Source organism: Mirounga leonina, unplaced genomic scaffold, assembly GCF_011800145.1.
Source record: "Mirounga leonina isolate KUSES-001 unplaced genomic scaffold, KU_Mleo_1.0 Mir_115, whole genome shotgun sequence".
Lineage (NCBI taxonomy): Eukaryota > Metazoa > Chordata > Mammalia > Carnivora > Phocidae > Mirounga > Mirounga leonina.
The window spans coordinates 89,548,745-89,571,008 of NW_023270268.1; the positions used below are offsets into that span (position 1 = coordinate 89,548,745).

The 22,264-nt window shown below is 39.3% G+C and overlaps 1 protein-coding gene across 2 annotated transcripts in view; it reads right to left on the minus strand.

The window, feature by feature from the left end:
• The window catches only part of CD86 (CD86 molecule), a 68,014-nt gene extending 48,224 nt beyond the window's left edge, over positions 1-19,790 (minus strand). For both annotated transcript variants that reach the window (XM_035000047.1, XM_035000048.1), the window contains exon 1: positions 19,675-19,790. In XM_035000047.1, coding sequence (XP_034855938.1) covers positions 19,675-19,688 — 14 coding nt within the window. In that variant the 5' untranslated portion in view covers positions 19,689-19,790. The remainder of the gene's footprint in view (positions 1-19,674) is intronic.
• Positions 19,791-22,264: the final 2,474 nt, after the last annotated feature.

Consider the following 22,264-nt stretch of genomic DNA (forward strand, 5'->3'; position numbering starts at 1 on the left):
AGCCACCCAGGCGCCCCTGTTTTCTGAAATTTACTGACACATAATTTTTTTGCAGTGGAGAAAGCAGAAGAGACCTAAAGTCAAGGCACTTTTGGACTTTGGTGAAAGCCCATGGAAGAGATACAGGTGTCCTAGAGAGGAAGAGAAAAGAGAGTGCTTTTGAGATGCAAGAGGAAGGAAGGGCAGAGATGTTTGGGTCCTGTGAGCAGTGGGATCCAAGCACCCCCTTTTCAGTGCTCCCAAGGGGATAAAAGCTTTGGGAGGGATGGCAGTGCACTTGGCTCATGGGCCTCAGTTGATAACCTCATTCCCCACTGTGGCCTGGGGGCAGAGAGCTGCCAGACTTCACAGACTACCATGGTTCAGATAGTAAGGTTGCCAATGGCAACCAAGACAGACTTAGGATTTAAAGCCCTTCCTCAATTTCTAGGCATCAGGTGAGCTTCCTGAATTCTGGCTGGGCTGCAGGAAGGGAGGGGCGCCCCTGTATGATCAAGATGGAATCTCTCATCCAACTGGCAGAATGGGTCTCACAGGTGAGATTAGATTGAAATAAAGGAAATATGCAAAGTGATTATCTCTTCCATACTTGGATTCATGGAAAGAAATTCAGACCCTACGCATAGTTCCTAAACTGTTTTGAGTTTAGCAGTCATGCAGCTCAGGGTGGTTCTGTTCTTGTTCTTAGCCCTGCTGCACAAACTCTCGTAGTACAGGAGAGCCAGCCACCACTCCCAGGACCTGCCTCTTCCCTTTTAACAAAACTCGTTCGGGTTAACAGACAGGGTTCCCTGATACCTCTTGATGAGAGAGTGTAAAACGTTTGCTGTAAATTTTTTCTTTTACTGCTGTTGTAAAATGTATTTCTAAAACCCTTCCTCCTGAAAGCATAAACACAGTAACTAATGAGAAAATGAAAAGATAAGCCAGAAAGTGGAAAAAAACATTCTTGCAAAACACATACCTGATAAAGGACTATACATAGAACTCTTCAAACTCAAGAAAAAGAACAACTTAGTCTAAAAATGGGCAAAAGATCTGATCATACACCTTACCAAAGAAGATACACAGATGGAAGATAAGCATATTAAAAGATGTTCAGTATCATATGTCATTAGGGAATTGCTAATTAAAACAATAATGGGCTACTACCACTCACCTATGAGAATGGCTAAAAAAAGAAAAAAACAAAAAAACCAAAACCCTGACAATACCAAATGCTGACAGGGATGTGGAACAATGGGAACTCTCATTCCTTGCTGGTGGGAATGCAAAATATTATAGGCACTTTGGAACTCATCGTGGCAGTTTCTTACAACACTTAACATAAGCCTACCGTGTTATCTATCAGTCAGACTCATAGGTATTTACTCAAATGAGTTGAAAACTTATGTCCACACAAAAACCTGTATACGAATATTTATAGCAGCTTTATTCATAACTGCCCCAAACTGGAAGCAACTAAGATGCCTTTCAGTAATGAATGGATAGACAAACTGTGGTGCATCCATAGAATGGAATATTATTCAGTGATAAATAGAGATGAGCTATCAAGCCATGAAAAGACATGGACAAATTTTAAATCCATATTGTTTAATGAAAGAAGCCAACCTCAAAAGGCTACCTGCTGTATACTTCCAACTAGATGACGTTCTGGAAAAGGCAAAACCATTGAGACAGGGAAAAGATCAGTGGCTGCCAAGGAATGTGAGGAGTGATGTGTAGCAGAGCACAGGGGATTTTTAGGGCAGTAAAACTTTCTGTATGATACTGTAATGGTGAATATGTGTTTTAATTTGTCAAAGCCCACAGAACTGTAGAACCCAAAGAGGGGCACTTAATGTAAGTATGAGTTTTAATTAACAATATTTGTTCATTAATTGTAACAAATATACCACACTAATGCAAGATCATAATAATAGGGGAAGCTGTGTGCAGGGGAGAGGGTATATGTAATTCTCTGTACTGTCTGCTCAATTTTTCTGTAAATCTAAAACTGTTCTAAAAATAAAGTCTATTAATTAAACACAAACACACATACACACACACTAACCACATGTACCAATTCCTGGTAAAGCAACAAGTTAATAACATGGTATTTTAGAGGGCTTCTACACCAGTGGGTAAGAAAATTAGCATCAATTTCACAGCCCACTGTTCACTTCTCCATGTTGCACACTTGTAATCAAATACCATATATAAAACATTGCTGCAAAACATCTCTAGTTTTGTACTTCTGCCCTCTATTTTGACATTTTCTGCATCTTTCTGGCACAGAATCATACGTTTTTATGTTTTTATATCAGTTCCTTAGGTACGTTAAAAAGTCCCCATTGTTTTCTAAGGGCCAGATCAATAAAAAATAGCTTTCAGTTCCATGTTTCTGGAGGAACATTCTTAGAAACGTAGTAAGTTTCTTTTTTCTTTGAGGGGGAGATACAGTGTTGGCCTACATTTAAAAGCAATTTTATACAGTTAAGCACTAGAGGTTGAGTCTTCTCAACCTTCTTTTTTAAGGCAAAGTTTGGCAGCCTCTGTATTTACATCCTTGAACAGGGGTCACCAAGGTAGGGAGAGACCCTCACTCTTAGAACCTCTAGCACCGGCCCCTCTCTAGTCCTGGGCTGGTGTCCCTAGCTGCCCTGGGGTGTCTTATTTCATTCACTTTCTCGTGATGCAAATTCACACCCATCATTCATGCGTGCTAAGAAAGAGGGAACATGTATTGTTTCTTAATGTAAATTCAATCAACTTCTGAGCACAGAAACTAGGACTCAGTGACACATTTTTGCCTAGATGGCCTCTAAGGAGAATCAGAAAGGCAAGGGACACTAACAGCTATTTACCAGATTCTATCAAGTGAATGCAAAAGATCCTTGTCTGCACTTTCTCTCAAAACCAAATGGTGGCTTAATAAAACATATCCGAACTTCAGCAACAAGGTACATTTATCCCGACTGAAGATAACATTAGCATGTAGTAAAAGGTAGGGTAAGGAAAAGTTGTCAAAAGGCAAGTATCAGGATGCGCACATTTTATTTTTTATTTATTTATTATTTTTTAAAGATTTTATTTATTTATTTGACAGGGAGATACATAGCGAGAGAGGGAACACAAGCAGGGGGAGTGGGAGAGGGAGAAGCAGGCTCCCCGCCGAGCAGGAAGCCCAATGCGGGGCTCCATCCCAGGACCCTGGGATCATGACCTGAGCCGAAGGCAGATGCTGAACGACTGAGCCACCCAGGAGCCCCAGGATGTGCACATTTTAGAAAAAGAAGTACTGTTGTGCCTGGGGTGGGTGTGACCTTTAAATGAACTGTTACTTTAGCAGTATGAGCAAGTGGGGAAGATGAAGAATGTGGCATGACGCAGAACTCAGGCTAAAGACAGCAACCTTGGTGGCAGGTAAGGAGCCAGCCATCCCAAACCCAGGCTCTGAGAAGGGTGAGGGATTTGGTGGAGACACGGCAGAGTGGGGTAGAGATGTGCGGTGGGGCACCCAGTATCGGAAGTTTCTGGGAAGTGTGATATCTACAGTGTGGTGGGTGGAGACTCTTCATTGTTTCTCCCTGTGGAACAAGGCCCATCACTGGCGGATAGGCCCCAGGGGCCAATGAGGAACTGGACCACAGATCAGGAAACAAGCCAAGCTGGAGAAGAACCACAGCTTGGGGAACTGAGGGACTCACAACTCACCCCCTGGACACTAGAGATCAGAATTATGGTAGCAAGACCACATCCAGTGCATGCCTCCCACCGGGCCTGCCTGCTATGTGCACAAACACATCATAAAAGGGACTGGGCAGAGCTTCAAGGTGGTTCCAGGGTGTCCATGGGGTCCGTAATAACTATAGACTCTCGTGACAAACAAATACACGTATTTTATGCTTCACCTTTGCTTCTACCCATGTTTGTATCTGAACGGTATTTCCCATTTTCCAATAATCCTTTAAAATCCACTGATATAATTGCACCACTTGGAATTTCTACTTTTTAATTTGCCCTCATCCCTTCAATAAATGCTTCACCTGAATTGAGCATAAGCCTTGGGTTGGTCCTAGGATACAAGATGAGCAAAAGCAGAGGGTCCCTGCTCTGCCAGAGCCTGCAGGTGAGTGCAGGAGACCTAGACCAATCTAACAATGTCAAGGGACCCGCCACCGAATGATTTTCAACATGAAAACTTCAGTTACGTAGGATGTCCTAATGATTAAATAACTTCTTAAGAGCATGTGGTAGATTCTAAATAGGTTGTATAGGTCACAGTTAAGAAAAAGGGATAGGCTTCTCTAAGAAATATTGGTTCTTCTTCAGTTCATATTTTAAATGGTCACTGTGTCTGCATGACCATCAGTCATGGATGGCACAGTAAAGAACTAAAGTGATACTAAAGTGATACTTCTAATTTAATAATTCTATATTCTAGCTATCTAGTAATGTTTACAATACAATCATAGACTCTCAGAACTTCCAAGAGTTTACACAAAAGATGGCCTATTAGTTAACCAGTAACAAAACGATGTAAAATCTTTCCAAGACAAAGGAAACACATACAGCAGCAAGTTTAAAAATTGATACCAATAAACTACCAACATCAGTGATGGTGGAATTCAACAAAGTAAACATATGATTCCAAATGTATTATCCTTTCAATCTTTAGTGTTACCTGGGAACATTAAACCCAAATTCAGAAGAATGTGATCTTTGAATTCAAAGTGGCCCACTTGCTTACACATTCTGAGAAACTGTCACCTCTTTCACACAGCATCTGACATTTGCCATTTCCTTTAAATCTTAGTTAGAAGAAATTAAATGAGGTAGTATTCTAAATGTAAAAGTGGCTCGAAGAATCCGGTCCATATGCTTTTTCCTATTTGTGCAGAGGAGGGAATATAATACATAACAAAACTAACACATTTTAACAAATGGCAGCATATTTCAAATTTAGGGAAGCATGCCCTGTGAAAGCACCTTTTTATGCAAAATATTTATATAAGAGCATAAATAAAATGTGCTCTGCAAAGTAAAATAAAATATATTGGGGCATATAGAACACAGCCAATATGACTAAGCTTGTAAAAACCAAACCAAACCAAACCAAAAACCACTGGATTTTTTAAAGCTTCCATTTCACAACAGGGTTGAGGGAGGCGGCATTGCACGCTCAAAGGCTCACTTCCCTGCGGCATCTCCATAACCAAAAGCAATGCATGTAAGACTTCTGGGAACCCTTAAAATATGCATTTATCAACCTGGATTTGCAATTTTCAAGTTGATGGTGCAGAACCATTGAGATGTAATTTTGCAGCGCCCTTCACATGCTATTGTCTGGAAGATTCACCACCACACAGACACGTTGCTACTTGGAAAAATTTTCCAGTAAAACAAGATGTTGCTCTTCCTACTCTTCAGCCATGTGAGTAAAGGACAGCTTCTTTTGAAAAGTGCCTTAAATAGCTTTCCTCAAATCTGGTTTAAGATGGAAAATAATCTCAAATAAGCCTTGTACTGGTTGGCTACAGTTTTAATGTGAGGAGTTGGAATTCTTAAGAAGGACAGCATTTGTAAACCAATCTTTGCGATTCACGTATTGGAAACAAAATATTGTACTTGTCATCATACTTGAGTTGCATTTTCACTGTGCATGGCCTATTTGCATACAAACAAAAGAGATTATTTTTACAAGAGGTTTTCTGTGTTTTTGTTTTCGTCCTTTGGGATGACTGTGGTAAATAAGGGAGCAAGCCTTTTTCATACCTTGGATTTCACACATTGTGTTTATGCCATCCTCTACTTCCTCTTCCTCACCACCCACTTCCAATTCTTTGGTGGCCAATTTTGGGGTCTCTGTCACCTGTTGTCTGGAGTACTGCAATAACCTCCTGGCTGTTTCCCTTTCACTATCCTTTACCCCATCATTACCCTTCACCAAAAGCAATCTGATTATGAAACTTCCTTGCTTTGAAGACTTGCTCCCTTTTCTCTCATGGGCTAGTGGTCATAATTCTTAGGAAGACACACAAAGCTCTTCACAGCCTGAATCCAACTTTTCTCTTGCTTTTATCAGTCAACCCACATAACTTACCTTCTAGTCACACTTGAACTGTTTCACTGTCCTGACCTTTCAGGACTTTTTGTGTTCTTTGCCTTTGCAGAAGCTATTCCTTCTGCCTGGGATGCCTTTCTTGCCTTTTCTGTATGCAAAATTCCCCTGTTCCTTTGAGATCCAGATCACTCCACAGTTCACAGTTGGAAACTTCCCTGCCATCCTTCCCTCCTTTTTCACCATATCTGTATCTTCCTCCTGCCAAATCACATAATTTATTCTTTCATTATAACAGTTCCCTCCTCGTGTTAAAATTTCACTGCTCATATGGATGTCCTGTCCTGACTTCCACAAGGGCAGGGAACATGTTTAATTCCTTCTGCATTCCTGATACTTAGTGCAGGTCCAGTAAACATTATTAAAGTTAATATCTGTTAACCGATCACTTATAAGCTAGCTATTCTGCTGAGTACTTTAAGTGCATTACTTCATTTAATCTATATAATAAATGTACAAAGATTTACAATAGGGAAACTGAGTTTCAGAGAAGTTAGGCCACTTGCCTAGGGACACACAGCTGGTGATCTCAAGGTTTTAGCAAGATGCAGAATTGAATCTGTTTTCATTTCTAGCTGATAATGCTATATGACTATGATTAGAATGTCAGTGTACTTTTTTGGTGCGGTTTTGGCTCTTTTTATGTAAGTCTCTCCACTCTACCTTTTACTAATTTTGCAACCTTGAGTAAGTTACTAAACCTCTCTAAACCTCAATTTCCTCATTTTTTCTCAATGGGGAAAATAATACCTAATTTATATGGTTATTGTAAAGATTCAGGGACAACACCTATATAAGCTTCCCAGCCCCCATGCTGCTCATCACAGCAATCACTTATTCCTTCCTGCTCTCAGTCATGTACTTCATATTCCTCCATTCACTCACTTAATCCTTACCCTCTGAAAACTGAAAACTATTGAACCTTCTAACAGATGAAGAAACAGGCTTTAGAGAAGCAAGTAACCTGCCCAAAGTTCCTTTAATCCAAGGAAATGTTTTTCCTCAGGTCCCCCAGAACTAAATAGGACGCTCAGATCAATACCTAAGTGGTGTACAAAGGGATTCCCCCGCCCGTATGTGTGAAAACACAACTAGAGGCATTACAGAGACCGAGTTTGCATTTGTTTTCTAACTTTTTTTTTCCCGGACAACCATGAACACTTGACAAGTCAGAGAATTCTCTTGAAAACAGAATCTTGGGTGAGCCACTGCATGGACAAATTAACTATTCCACTCCCTGCTGTCTAAATTCTCCATGTCCCTCAAATTTCCACCTCTCCACTGAGCCCTCACTCAAGTTCCCCTCTCTCTACCAATCCACTTCCTTCCAACCCCCAAGCAAAGATCTTGGGACCACTTCCAGCCCAGTCAGAAGGGAAGAGGTAATGCTCTCTGCCTTAGGATCTGGTGCCCTGGGGGAAGTGCCTTGCTGGGTTCACATTCTCAAAACCCCTAGCTTCTGTAATTCCCAGCTTTCACCTGTCTTATTCCATTTGGTTATTCCTTCCCACCTGCTGATGCTTCACTATCTAGGCCAAGGCTTTTAGACTCAAGGGCCTGCAGGGTCCTGGCAGGTAATGAAAATCAATGAGCAAAGTAGGCCACATAGGAGGAGAACTTATACTCCACTGGAAGTTGAGCAGCCTCTTCCAGATTCACCAGTTGTTACCATATGGGAATGTGGGCCCAGCGTTACTGGGTATTCTGATTTACGTGAATTCTCCAGATTTTTTAAGTATTGGTAACTAATTATAATTTAAGGGTTTTTTTAATTTTTAATTTTTATTTTTAAAATTAATTTATTTTTTATTATGTTCAATTAGCCAACATATAGTACATCATTAGTTTTTGATATAGTGTTCAACGATTCATTAGTTGTGTGTTAACACCCAGTGCTCCTCACCACCCATGCCCTCCTTAATACCCATCACCCAGTTACTCCGCCCCCCCATCCCCCTTACTTCTGTAACCCTCAGTTTGGTTCCCAGAGTCCAGAGTCTCTCATGGTTTGTCTCCCTCTCTGATTTCTTTCCATTCAGTTTTCCCTCCCTTCCCCTGTGGTCCTCCATGCTATTTCTTATGTTCCACACATGAGTGAAACCATATGATAATTTTCCCTGCTTGACTTATTTCATGTAGCATAATTCCCCCCAGTTCCATCCATGTTGATGTAAATGGCGGGTATTCATCCTTTCTGATGGCTGAATAATAATTTTTAAAGATTACAATCTATGTGTGTACTATTTTTGGCCTACCAACCTTTAGTTTTCAACCTCTGCCCTAGGACCATTGCTCCCTAATTCTTCGCTTTATCACTCGGTTGCCAGAGCTTATTTTGGACCCTGACACCACACAGCTCTCTCTTTCCACCCACAGGTCTGTCTGGCTGCTAAGAGTAATCTCATCCTCCCCTGATCTCCCATAATATATGGTCTCATAATGCTTGCTCAGAGCTTTGGTCTAGAATGAGACTGGGATCTGGAATCCTGGCTCTGTATCAGCTATGTGACCTGGACAAGTTATTTAACATCTCTAAGATTTAGTTTTCACTTGCGGAAAATGGGGGATAATAATATTATCTACCTCCTGGAGTCGTAAGGGTTAAATGAAATAATATATGATGTGATATAGTATGCCATAATGCCTTCCACGTGGTAAGAAGTGTTAGCTATGGTGAGACCTTCTCCCTTAGCAGCTGCCAAGTAGGATCTTTATCGGATTCGTCTTCATTTTCTCAACATTAAATAAAACTTTATTGAATAAGTGAATAAGCTAATAGTCTTAGCTCCCTTTTTTCTAGCCCTGATTCACTGCAGCCTGGAATGCGATATATTCTTAAACCACCCCATCCACAGTGATCTCACTCTCCTCTGAACCTCTGTTACACTAACAGAGGTCAGAGGTCAAAACTGGTGGCCTGAGCCAAACCTGCCCCTCTAGACACTGAGGCATTACATAAAAATCAGGAGATTTCACCTGTAAGTCCACCTTCCTAACTTCTCTCAAAAAGTAAGATTAGGTTGTACTGGACCACACTCCTGCACAAAAGACAACAGAGTGGTGACCAGAAGCTTTGCTCAACATGGGGCTCATTTGCTTGTGTAATGAAGTTTCCACCATTCATGCACCATGAGGGTATAATAAACTATAGGCCTGCATCACACTTCTGTCATCTGAGGGTCTCTGTGGGCATTCTATGTTTGCCACTCCTGACTTAGAGACTGTACCTCACCACTAGACGGCTTTTTAACTTGATTTCATCCTGCTTAGCAGAACGATATAAATTCACTGTAGATTTAGCAAGTTCAAAGAAAAAAAAAAACCTATTTCTGTAATCCCACCAATCTAGAGGTAACAACTATGACTGTTTTTACATACTTGCTTGCTATGTTGTTTCTATGCATTATTTTCCTTATAATTCCACAGGCTTATGATTCCTTCTGTCATTAAAAAGTCATCAACACACACACAAACACACACACACATCATCAACTTCATTTTAATTTACTTAACTATTAACCTACTATGAAAAATTTAGGTTGATTCTTATTTTTCATTATATTAAATAATGCTATAATAAACATTTTCGTACACAAATCTTTTCCATGTCTCTTATTATTTATCTGTATTCTTAAAGGTGAAATTATTACAGAAGAGGAATAAGCATTTTTAGATGAACAAAAGTGGTAGTTTAAAAATCTTCTAGAATTAGAAGTGCAAATTTGAATACGTTACCCATGATGACTAATAAGCAAACAAGTCTATAAATTCAGAGCAGACATTAGCAGATGTAACATATTTGAGTCCAGAAGGCGAAAACAGGGCTTTAATAGCTTCGTGAAGACATACATAATTACCAACTATAGGACAGGATTTTATTTTAATGTTTTTGACATCCTACCTTACATAAAATATATTTTATGTGGCTTTGTTGTTTGGCTTTCACCTTTTTCACCTGCATTGAGCCTGCCCTTCTCTTATCTATAATTAGAGGTTTACTATAGTGACTTCTGGGTTTTAAGTAAGAATCCATTTGCTAGAACTGAATCAGAAAACGCAGAGCTAAAGAAATTTAGGACAATTTAAAATATAGAAAACAATAGATTTAAAGAAAAGAATGTGAAGCCTGAAATACTTTATTTCCATGAGACTTCACATCCACTATAAATTTCTATAAGCCTCATGGCACTGGTAAGTACCCATTCCCACACTTTTCAGATGAAGGCACTAAAGTTCAGGGGTCGAGGTAGCTTCCCCAAGGTGACACTGCTGGTAAACAGAGAACTACTCGTTAACTACTTATTCTTTGACACCAGCCGGACTGACTCAAAACTCTGGCACTTAGCCAAGGCATACTGCCTACGGACAAATGGAAAGCAGCTACGTGGAACCTTGCACACTTCACTGTTACTTTTTAAAAATCATCATATTTGATATATTTACCTTGAGAAATCATGTTACTCATTTTGGCATATTTCTAATGTGTAGCCAAGAACAAAGGTGCTGAATGAACTGAAAAATTATTAAGAATAGAGAAATAGGCAGTTGGCCAGAATAGGTGTTTTTAAGCATTTTTAAGTTTCTTATAGTTGGCAAATTGCTTTCCAGAAAGGTTAGAGTCATTCATAATCCCACAATCAATAGTATATGAAAGCACCATTCTTCTTGTGCACTCATTATCATTGTTATTATTATCAGAGAGAGAGAGAAAGAGAGAGTGAACAGGGGAGGGGCAGAGGCAGAGAGAGAATCCTAAGTAGGGTGTGGAGCCCGACACAGGGCTCTTACGACCCTGAGATCATGTCTTGAGCCGAAGTCAATTAAGTGACTGAGCCTCCCAGGTACCCCCTCATCAGCATTATTATCTCCACCCCAACAAAACATAAATTGTTAATTTGATAAATAAAAATATTCATTGGTGTTTGCATTAGTGTTTCTTTAATATTTAGTGAAGATGAACATTTTGGGTTTCTTTAAATTACTTTTTTAAATTGTTTTTAATTTTATTTCAAGTATTGTTAATATACAGTGTTATATTAGTTTCAGGTGTACAATATAATGATTCAACAATTCTATACATTACTCAGTGCTTATAAGTGTACTCTTTAATCTCCATCACCTGTTTCACCCATCTCCCCCTCTCATCTCCCCTCTGGTAACTATCAGCTTGTTCTCTGAGTTAAGAATCTGTTTCTTGGTTTGTCTCTCTCTTTTTTCCCGTTGCTTGTTTGTTTTGTTCCTTAAATCCCACATATGAATGACATCCCATGGAATTTATCTTTCTCTGACTTATTGCACTCAGCATAATACTCTCTAGCTCCATCCATGTTGTTGCAAATGGCAAGATTTAATTCTTTTTTATGGCTGAGTAATATTCCATTGAATACATATTTTCTTTATCCACATCTTATCTATTCATCTATTGATGGACACTTGGGCTGCTTCCATAATTTGGCTATTGCGAATAATGCTGCAATAAACAGGAGTGCGTGTATCCCTTTGAATTAGTGTTTTTATATTTTGGAGGTAAGTACCCAGTCGTGCGATTACTGGATCATAGGGAGGTTCCATTTTTAACTCTTTGAGGAACTTCCGTACTGTTTTCTACAGTGCTGTACTAGTTTGCATTCCTACTAAACAGTGCACAAGCGTTCCTTTTTCTCCACATTTTTGCTAACACTTGTTTCTTGTGTTTTTGATTGTAGCCATCTGACAGGTGTGAGGTGATATCTCATTGTAGTTTTGATTTGCATTTCCCCAATAAAGAGTGACATTGAGCATCTTTTCATGTGTCTGTTGGTCATTTGTACGTCTTTTGAGAAACGTCTGTTCATGTCTTCTGCCCATTTTTTTAATTGGATTATTTGTTTTTTGGGTGTTGAGTTGTATCTTTAAATTACTTTTTAAATGTTTTATTTTGAATTAATTTAAGTTGCCAATAAAGTTGAAAAGAAATGTATAAGGAGGTCTTATGTACCCTTCACCCACCTCCCCCCAATGGTAACGTCTTGTATAAGTGCGGTACAACAGTTAAAAACCAGGAAATGGACACTGGTGTAATCCACAGAGTTTATTTAGATTTCACCAGTTTTATGTTTTATGTAGTTCTATGCAATTTTATCACATGTGTAAATTCATGTAACAATTGTCATTCATGTAATAAGGAAATATTTCATCACCACAAGGCTCCCCTGTGCTAACCCTTTGTAGCTGCACCTCCTTTCTCCAGCACCCATGGCTAAACCACCGATCTGCTTTCTTGTCTTTATGATTTTGTTATTTCAAGAATGACATATAAATGGAATCATATGATATGTAACATTTTGGGATTGGCATTTTCACTTTGCATAATTCTCTGGAGATTCATCCAAGTTTTTGTGTATATCGGTAGTTCCTTCCTTTTATTGCTGAGTAGTGTTCCATGGTACATATATACCACAGTTTGTTTAACCATTCACTCAGTGATGGATATTTTTCCCCCCAGTTTTTGACTATTATGAATAAGTCTGGTATGAATATTCATGTCGTGGTTTTGTGTGAACATAGGTTTTTTATTTCTCTGGGATAAATGCCCGAGACTGCAACTGCTGGGTCATATGGTAAGTGTATGTTTAGTTTTGTAAGAAAATGTCCAACTGTTTTCCAGAGTGGCTGTACAATCTAACACTCCCAACAGCAAAATATGAATGATCCAGTTTCTCTGCATTCTGCAAACATTTGATGTTACCATTATTTTTTTTTAGCCATTCTACTAGATGTGTAGTGATACCTCACTCTGGGTTTAATTTTCATTCTCATAATGGCTAATGATGTTAAGCATCTTTTCATGTGCTTATTTGTCATCTGAATATCCTCTTTGAGAAAATGTCTTGTATATCTTTTGCCCATTTTTGAATTGGATTGTTTACTGTTTAATCTGATAAGTGAAAATATCTCATTGGAGTGGCACCTGGGTGGCTGGGTCAGTTAAGCGACTGCCTTCGGCTCAGGTCATGATCCTGGAGTCCCAGGATCGAGTCCCATATCGAGCTCCCTGCTTGGCGGGGAGTCTGCTTCTCCCTCTGACCCTCCCCCCTCTCATGCTCTCTCTCTCTCTCTCAAATAAATAATATTAAATCTTTAAAAAAAAAAAAAGAAAATATCTCATTGGAGCTTGAACTGGCATTTCTTTAATACCTAGCAAAAAGGATCATTTTTTGTCATTTATATTTATTTTTTAAAATAGCTTAGTTATTAACTGCATTGGATTGCTTTGCGATTTTATTTTTTTATTTTTTTAAATTATGTGAGTCACCATACAGTACATCATTAGTTTTTGATGTAGTGTTCTATGCTTTTCTCATTTTATAATTGTTGGTCTGTCTTCCTAATTACACTATAAAGATGACATGTTGGCTATTTTTTTTTTCTGTATTTTACCCGGGTCCTTAAAACAATCAGGTTCTTGATAAAGATTTACTGTTTTCTTGGTTGAAAATAGTTGCAACATAAGGGTGATAATCTAGGTTTATCTTTTGGGTAGTTATTTTTTCGGATCTTATCCCATGGTTAGTTTCTGGCTGATACTAATTCGTTTACTTAACTATTAATTACTTTTTATTTTTATTAGATCTTTTAGTACAGTCAAATTGGATTAATTTGATCCCCTATAAAATAGAACTGTGACATTTGGATTGTCTGGCTGATATCCCTGAGACTGTAGAAAGCAAATTTTAGACTCATTTTGACTTCAGAACTTTCTAAGAAAATGCTTTGATACTTCTTTATTCAAGTGCTACTATATTTTTCTGTTTAAATGATGAGTGAGCCCCAAAATTCCACTTGTGTTTGTTTTCTTCTTTACATTGCCAGATTCACCGCAGTCTTCATCTCTGAGAAGGCTCAAATAATAACTTTCTTATGGCTTTACAAAATAGAATGGAATCTGTGTCAGTACTAAAAATCTAATTCGTAAAATGATAGCTGCAAAAATCCTTTTCTTCCTGAAAGCCTTCTCAAACCAGTTTGGTGGGAAAAAGTATCTGCATTTTTTTTTTTAAAGATTTTATTTATTTATTTGAGAGAGAGAGAGCATGAGGGGGAGAGGGTCAGAGGGAGAAGCAGACTCCTCGCCGAGCAGGGAGCCCGATGCGGGACTCGATCCCAGGACTCCAGGATCATGACCTGAGCCGAAGGCAGTCGCTTAACCAACCGAGCCACCCAGGCGTCCAAAAGTATCTGCATTTTTAGCAATTAAAGTAGAGGAAGGAAAACTCCAGGTCTGGCTGACTGGACTCTTGGTTGTTTCCACGTGGCTGTTATGGATAGCAGGGGTGAGTCTGGTCCAGAGAGGAGGTCTCCTTTCATCACCAAATGTTTGCAGGAGTGGTCCCTGTGCTGTCTCTGTATTCTCAGCTCTCTTGATGATGATTAACTCCCTCTACTCAACTGGGAGATCTCTGCAAAGGTCACCGAAGGCCTCCGGACTGACATTTTCAGTCATTCTCCTACTTCACCTTTCTCCAGAATGTGACACTGTGGCCACCCTCTGCTTTGTGCAATACTTTCCTTCTCTTAGCTTAGGTGACATGATCCTTTATCTTCCCTTCCTCCCCTATATGCTTATGCCCAGTTTCCTTTCTCTGGCTGTACGCACTCTTCTCACCAAGGTATTACTATGCACACTCACCAACTGTATTAGTTCGCTAGGGTCATAGCAACAGAGTACCACAAACTGTGGCTTAAACAACAGAAGTTTATTGTCTCACAGTTCTGGAAGCAAGAAGCTTTCAATGAAGGTGTCGGCAGCGCTGGTTCCTTCTGACGGCTGTGAGGGACGGGTCTGTTCGAGGCCTCTCTCCTTAGCTTGAGAATGGCCTTGTTCTCCATGTCTGCTCACATTGTCTTCTCTCTCTGCAGGTTTCTCTGTCTAAATTTTCCCTTCTCTATCAGCACACCTATCATCTGGGATTAGGGCCCACCCTCATGACCTCATTTTGACTTGATTATCACTGTAAAGACCCTATCTCCAAATACGGTCACATTCTGAGGTACTGGGGTTAAGACTTCAACATATCAATTTTGAGGGGACACCATTCATTCATTAACATTTAGTCCTTAGACACATTTTTTTCTGTTGTAGCTCATTTGTTCAATGTAGAAGTTTGGTAAATACAGTTTGCCTTTCCCTGGGGATGTCCTTTTTTTTTTTTTTAAAGATTTTATTTATTTATTTGACAGAGAGAGAGAGACCGCAAGAGAGGGAACACAAGCAGGGGAGCGGGAGAGGGAGAAGCAGGCTTCCCGCGGAGCAGGGAGCCCGATGCGGGGCTCGATCCCAGGACCCCGGGATCATGACCTGAGCCGAAGGCAGACGCTTAACGACTGAGCCACCCAGGCGCCCCGGGATGTCCTATTCTTGCTTGCATCTATCTCCTCCCTTGGTTTCTATGACATCGCTTTTCTCGTACTTCGCTCCAATCTCTTTAGTCCCTCTGTGATGTCTATTGTGGACTCTCCATCCTCATCTCCCTCCTTAAATGTCAAGGTTTTCCACGTTCCATCCTTGGCTTCTTCTCACTCCATCATCCTCTCTCCCTGGTGAGCTCACCCACAATGAGAATTTCAGCCTTCAGCTGTACTTATGCTGAATACTGTTAACATCTATTCCAACCTATACCTCTTTTTTGAGCTTTGCACCTGTATATTCACTTGTCTACTTGGGCATCACCATCCAACTCCTCCACAGAATCTCAAATTCAGCAAAAGGAACTTACCTTCAGTTCTCTCTTTCCCCTGGCTCAAACCCAATCCACTTCCTATATCCCCTGTTTTATGAAGGATGCCACTGTGTACTTAGATCTCTCCTTCCAAGCTCCACATCTTTCAGAAACCAAATCCTGTCAATTCTTATCATATCTTTGCTTGTTTATTCTTCTTCAAACTTAGGCTGTAACTTTGAGATAATCACGGCTGGGTACCTGGGCTCTGGGTTTCCTTGTTCTGGCCCCTCCTAGTTTCTACCTCATCCTCTGTTATTACTCTGTCAGGTATCTTCTCACAGCTATACTTGGAAACCACCCCCACCCACCATCCGTCTAATCACCCAGATCTTGGGTCTTTAAACCAAGTTGACCCCCCATGAAACCCACAGCTGGAGGTCTGTAAAAGTCTCTGCAGATCTCTGAGCCATCTCTTCTGTTCTGCATTATCTCTGCTCCTGGCTTCATCCCTGCAACCAAAATGACTCTCTACTTTCTTAGCTTCACCCTCCTTTCTGGTATTTGTCTTCTCATTGTAATCAGAGTCATTCCTTGGAAGTGGCTGGCCTTGTCCTTGGGCTCTGTCTGTTTCAAGTCAGCTTCACTGGGAGCCAAGCCTGTCTTAACAGGCCCAGAGGGTACTGCACCTTCCTGAATTCTAGTTCTAGCATTGCCATCAAGTAATTGTATAATCTTGGACGAATCACTTCCCCTTTAGTTCTTAATCCTAATAGTAATAGTAATAAAAACAACTAATAATAATTACTGAGTACTTATCAGAGCAAGGTTCTAAGCACTTTACATGGGTTATCTCTCACAACCACTTATGACTTATCACAATTATCCCCATTGTACAGAGAAGAAACTGAGGATCACAATTTTTAAGCAACTTGTCCAAGGTCACACAGCCAGAAAGTAGAAGAGCCTAGGATTCAAGTTCCAGCACTCTGGTTCCAAAGCATGGCCACTTAACCACTGCCCTGTTCTTCCTTGCAGTAGGCAGCTCACTCCAGGGCCATGCCATCACATCTGTAAACTACAGAAGTAAGCACTCCAGTCTTTCCACATAGAATATTCTATGAAAGCCAGCCTATTAGGATCTAGTGAGTATATTTTGAAGAGGAGTCAAGTGAGAAAAAAGTGAAACACAAAAGGCCAAAACCCTAAAAATGGAATTCCACAAATTATGAGTGATCACGTAGTACTAGACAGTTGTCTGCTTTTCTGAGAGAAGCCAAGAATTGATTTATTTTTTAATTATCTAGTTTTATTTTTCTGCCTGCTGATGTGACCCAAGTTCAAAAGCACAGAGTAGAAAATAGAAATCATCTGTATTTCTGGTTAACATTGTGTATATATAGGTATCATGCATAAAAGTAGTAGCACTGTACATTCTGCTTTTTTTTCTTTAGCTAAACACATTAAAAATTGTTCTACAGTAGAATTTTTAATGATTCATGGTATTCCATTATGGATGTTCCATAATTAACCAATTACCTATTTTAAGACATTTAAGTTGTTTCTAAGATTTTCACTATTAGAAAAATGCCAATACTTGTGTCACTAAAATTTTACAAATATATATGATTATGTCTTTATAATAAATGTCTAAAATTTGAACTTCTTGGTTAAAGAACATATACATTTTTGTTGTTGTTGTTTTTAAAGATTTTATTTATTTATTTATTTGAGAGAGAGAGAGAGAAACAGCACGAGAGGGAAGAGGGCAGAGGGAGAAGCGGACCCCCCGCCGAGCAGGTAGCCCGATGCGGGGCTCGATCCCAGGACTCCGGGACCATGACCTGAGCCGAAGGCAGTCGCTTAACCAACTGAGCCACCCAGGCGCCCAAGAACATATACATTTTAAGGGCTTTTGATTTGTATCACCAAATTTTTGTCCAGAAAGATATTACCATCAGCAGGGAATAAGGGTATAAATGTTCCTCCCTCCTTAGAAACATGTAAGCTTCTTACTTACATGCTAGTTACTTTTAAAAAAGAAACCTGCCGTTTTGATAAAGAAAAATAACATTTCACTGTTTTAATTAGCATTTCTTTTATTTCTGATGAGATTTCACATTATTTATTGGTCATTTATATTTTAAAATTTTCTGTTCATTATCAATTTTCAGGCACTGTGAAACAGCGAATCTTAAGAAGAACAATATAGACAGTGGCCTGTGGTTCTATAGATGTCTGCAGGCAGCGTTAGCATAATTAAATGGTATCACTGCTATAGTTTCACAAAAAGGATAAATTCTGAATTTTTTTATACATGTGTAATATTTCAAAATTCTACTGCAAGGAAAAAGACTCTCCTTGGAAATTAAATTCTAATCTTCTGAAATAAAATCAGCAAAGCTGTTTCCAGAACCAGTAAGCACTGCATAGACGAGGGTTACTGAGATTTTCAAAGAACAATAATAAATAATGACTGATTCCAGCTGGAGGGTGGATGTGACTGTTTCCAGTAAGTCACAGCCACGGGGGCATGCCACACATGAAGAAACCTTGCGGTACAGAGCAAAGCAGCAAGAAAGATTTTAGCTTTACTCCTATATGAACAGTGTGATCTTAGCACGTTATTTAGGCTCTTTAAGCCACAGTTATCTATAAAACAGAATGATATTATCTGTCTGAGAGTCATTGTGGAGATTAAAATCCAATGACATGCCATGAATAAAGTACACAATACATCATGTGTGTTCAATACTGGGGAGTTAATTGAATTATTACTCTACTTTTTTCTACTACCTCACCTTGCTCACAATCTCCCATGGCCTGTTTGTGATTCATTTTCTGGCTTCTGCATTTTCTTCTTACACCTCTTTTTCCTCTTCCTTTTCCTTGGCCTCTCTCCTACCTTCTCTTATTCCTCTGCCCCAGGCCAAACTGGCCTTGGTATACACAAAATTTACTCTCTAGACTTTGTAATGCTTACACAGACATTTAAATTTTTTGATTCTTAAAATCAACAACTGCAACATTTAAATATTCGAAAAACAAATTTACAAAATCAAAATTAATCACTTAAAAAAAAAACCCAACAATCGGTAAACTTTTTGGCACCTCAAATAATTCTTAACTTTGAGTGGCAGTGAAACGTCTTTGGTAGAAATTTCTTTAAAAGATCCCCTGCCGGGGCGCCTGGGTGACTCAGTCCGTTGAGCGTCTGCCTTCGGCTGCGGTCATGATCTCAGGGTCCTGGGATCAAGTCCCACATCCGGCTCCCTGCTCAGCGGGGAGCCTGCTTCTGCCTGCCTCTCCCCTGCATGTGCTCTCTCTCTCTCTCTCTCAAATAAATAAATAAAATCTTAAAAAAAAAATAAAATCCCCTGCCTTGGAGCTACAGGATCAACCTAGAGTAGATGCTCTCAGAAGGGGAGAATGGCTTCTGGGACTTCATTTAATTTTTCACAGCATAGGTTGTTCTTTATCCCAGGAGTTTGTGCTTTGGGTTTGTGCATAACTATGCCTTAATACATATTAGCGTTCTTGAGCAGGAAGGGCAGAAAACAGAGCACCAGCCTCAACCTCAGCCTGTTGCTGAGGTAACTTAACTCCTTTTTTTTTTTTTTAAGATTTTATGTATTTGAGAGAGAGAGAGAGAGCACAAGAGTGGGGTGAGGGGCAAAGGGAGAAGTAGACTGCCCGCTGAGCTGGGATACACATGTGGGGCTCGATTTGGGGCTGGATCCTGGGACTCCAGGATCATGACCTGAGCCCAAGGCAGACGCTTAACCAAGTGCTTAACCGCGGAGCCACCCAGGCGCCCCTGAGGTCACTTAACTCTTAATTGCCTGTCAAAGAATAATGAGAATGATCACTCACCATCTGAGATACATCTTGGCTGCGTCGGCTGTTGCGCTAACGTCTGGGAATGATTCTTGTCTGTCTGTACTAGCTTGTGCTACAGTGGAAGGAGGAGCAACCCCCTTACGCCTGTGAAAGCCTTCCTCTCAATGACTGTATATCCTGTAACTTTCTTTAATAAAGGCTGTTCCTCTTTTTTTCTACAGATTTTGCCAACACTTGTGGAAGAAATTTAACCATTTCCTTGCATTTGAATTCACTGACCTACGTCTAAATATATTTTTTAAAATAATTCAGTGGCTCGAGTTCCAGACCTGACATTAAGATGAGACTGACATTCCCTCAAAAAACCTAGAAAATAAAATAATTAAAAAGAAAGAAAAATCTCTGCATTTATAAATAGAATAAAAAATATTCTGCAGTTTTGGGGCGCCTGGGTGGCTCAGTCGTTAAGCGTCTGCCTTCGGCTCAGGTCATGATCCCAGGGTCCTGGGATGGAGCCCCGCATCGGGCTTCCTGCTCAGCGGGAAGCCTACTTCTCCCTCTCCTACTCCCCCTGCTTGTGTTCCCTCTCTCGCTATCTCTTTCTCTGTCAAATAAATAAATAAAATCTTTAAAAAAAATATTCTGCAGTTTCGGTAAGACAGTAAAAAGTATGATTTATTATGGATGTGGATTGGGAGTGAGTAGCCTCTTCCTACTGATTTCCACCACAGAGATAATAGAAGATTTCACTGAACTTTAGGTGCAAGGGAAAGACCTGTGAGAGCTGCACAACCAAGGAAGGCAAACAAAAACTACTGCTTTTATTATTTCATTCTTACTAGAGGCAAAGATTAAATTGGTCAAAGAGAGGTTTCCTGAAATAGAGGCCTGAAAAATAAAAGCAGTATCCTAACATGAAGAGATGCACTTGAGAGAGAAACATAAAATTCATCAAGTAGAAACTATTTTCAGAAGAAAAAAATTTCCACATATGAACTGAAAGGGACACCATGAAGGAATTCAAAAGATTCAGACTGTCGAAAAAACTTTAAGAAAATGGATTTTCCTCCAGATAAATCACTGTGAGCATTTTAAATTACAAAGACATTGAAAGCTAAAAGCAAAATGAAAAAGTAGGATGACTACAGAGAAAGATAAACCAGCTTGACCTCTTACTCAACCCTAAATGTCAAAAGCCCCAGAACAAGATCTATAGAGTTTTGAGGTAGCATTCTCTACCTAGAGAAGGTGCCAATTAAATAGGAAGGTCAATAGAAATATATTACCAAGCAGACAGAATAACAAAAATACCACTTCAAAGGTAACCTTCCTAAATAAATTATTTGAATATGTGTTCCAGAATAGTAAGAAATGAATTAAGGTCAAAAGCAAAAGGATACAGAAGATGTTGTCTTGATTACCTGGCTCCAAAACAGAGAAAACAGAGAAAAATGGAGGAGGAGGAAGGGCACAGGGAAAGCAAGTGCTAAGGTGGAAATTTATAGATGTAAACACTTTAAAAATTAAGAAAGATCTCAAAAAAAAAGAAAGAAAGAAAGAAAGAAAGAAAGATCTCAAATCAACAACTTAACTTTACAACTTAAGGAACTAGAAAAATAACAAACTAAACCCAAAGATAGCAGAAGGAAGGAAACTGTAAAGATTAAAACAGAGATAAATGAAATAGAGAATAGAAAAACAATAGAGAAAATCAGTGAACCCCAAAGTTGGTTCTTTGAAAAAATCAAAAATATTAACAAAACTTTAGCTACAAATAGACTAAGAAAATAAGAGAGAAGACTCAAATTACTAAATCAGAAGTGACCAATGGATCAAAGAAATCAAAAGGAAAATCAAAAAAGAATCTTGAGGCAGGCAAAAATGAAAACAAAAATTATGAAAACTTATGGGATGTAGCAAAAACATAGAGGGAAGTTCATAGAAATAAATGCCCACATTGAGAAAATAGTAAGATCTCAAATAAACAATTTAACTTTGCACTGCAAGGACCTAGAAAAAGAACAAACTAACCCAAAAGTTAGCAGAAGGAAGGAAATAATAAAGATTAAAGCAGAAATAAATGAAATAGAGACTAGAAAGACAATAGAAAAGATCATCAAAACTAATAGTTGGTTTTATTTTTTTTTAAGATTTTATTTATTTGAGAGAGAGAGAGAGCGCGCGCATGCATCAGCAGAGGGAAGGGCAGAGGGAGAAGCAGACTCCCTACTGAGCAGGAAGCCACTTAACCCACTGAGCCACCCAGGCACCCTAATAGTTGGTTTTAAAAAGATAAATAAAACGGACAAATCTTTAACTAGATTAAGAACAAAGGAGAGAAGACTCAAATCAATAAAGTTATAAGTGAAAGAGGAGACATTACAACTCATACCACAGAAATATAAAAGATAGTAAGAGAATACGATAAACAATTGTAGGCCAATAAGACAGGCGCATGTAAATGATCTTAATGTCACTAATCGTCAGGGAAATGCAAATCAAAACCACAATGAGATACCACCTTACACCTGTCAGAAAGGTTAGAATCAAAAAGACAAGAAATAATAAGTGTTGGTGAGGCTGTGGAGAAAAAGGAACTCTTGCGCACTGTTGGTGGGAAGGT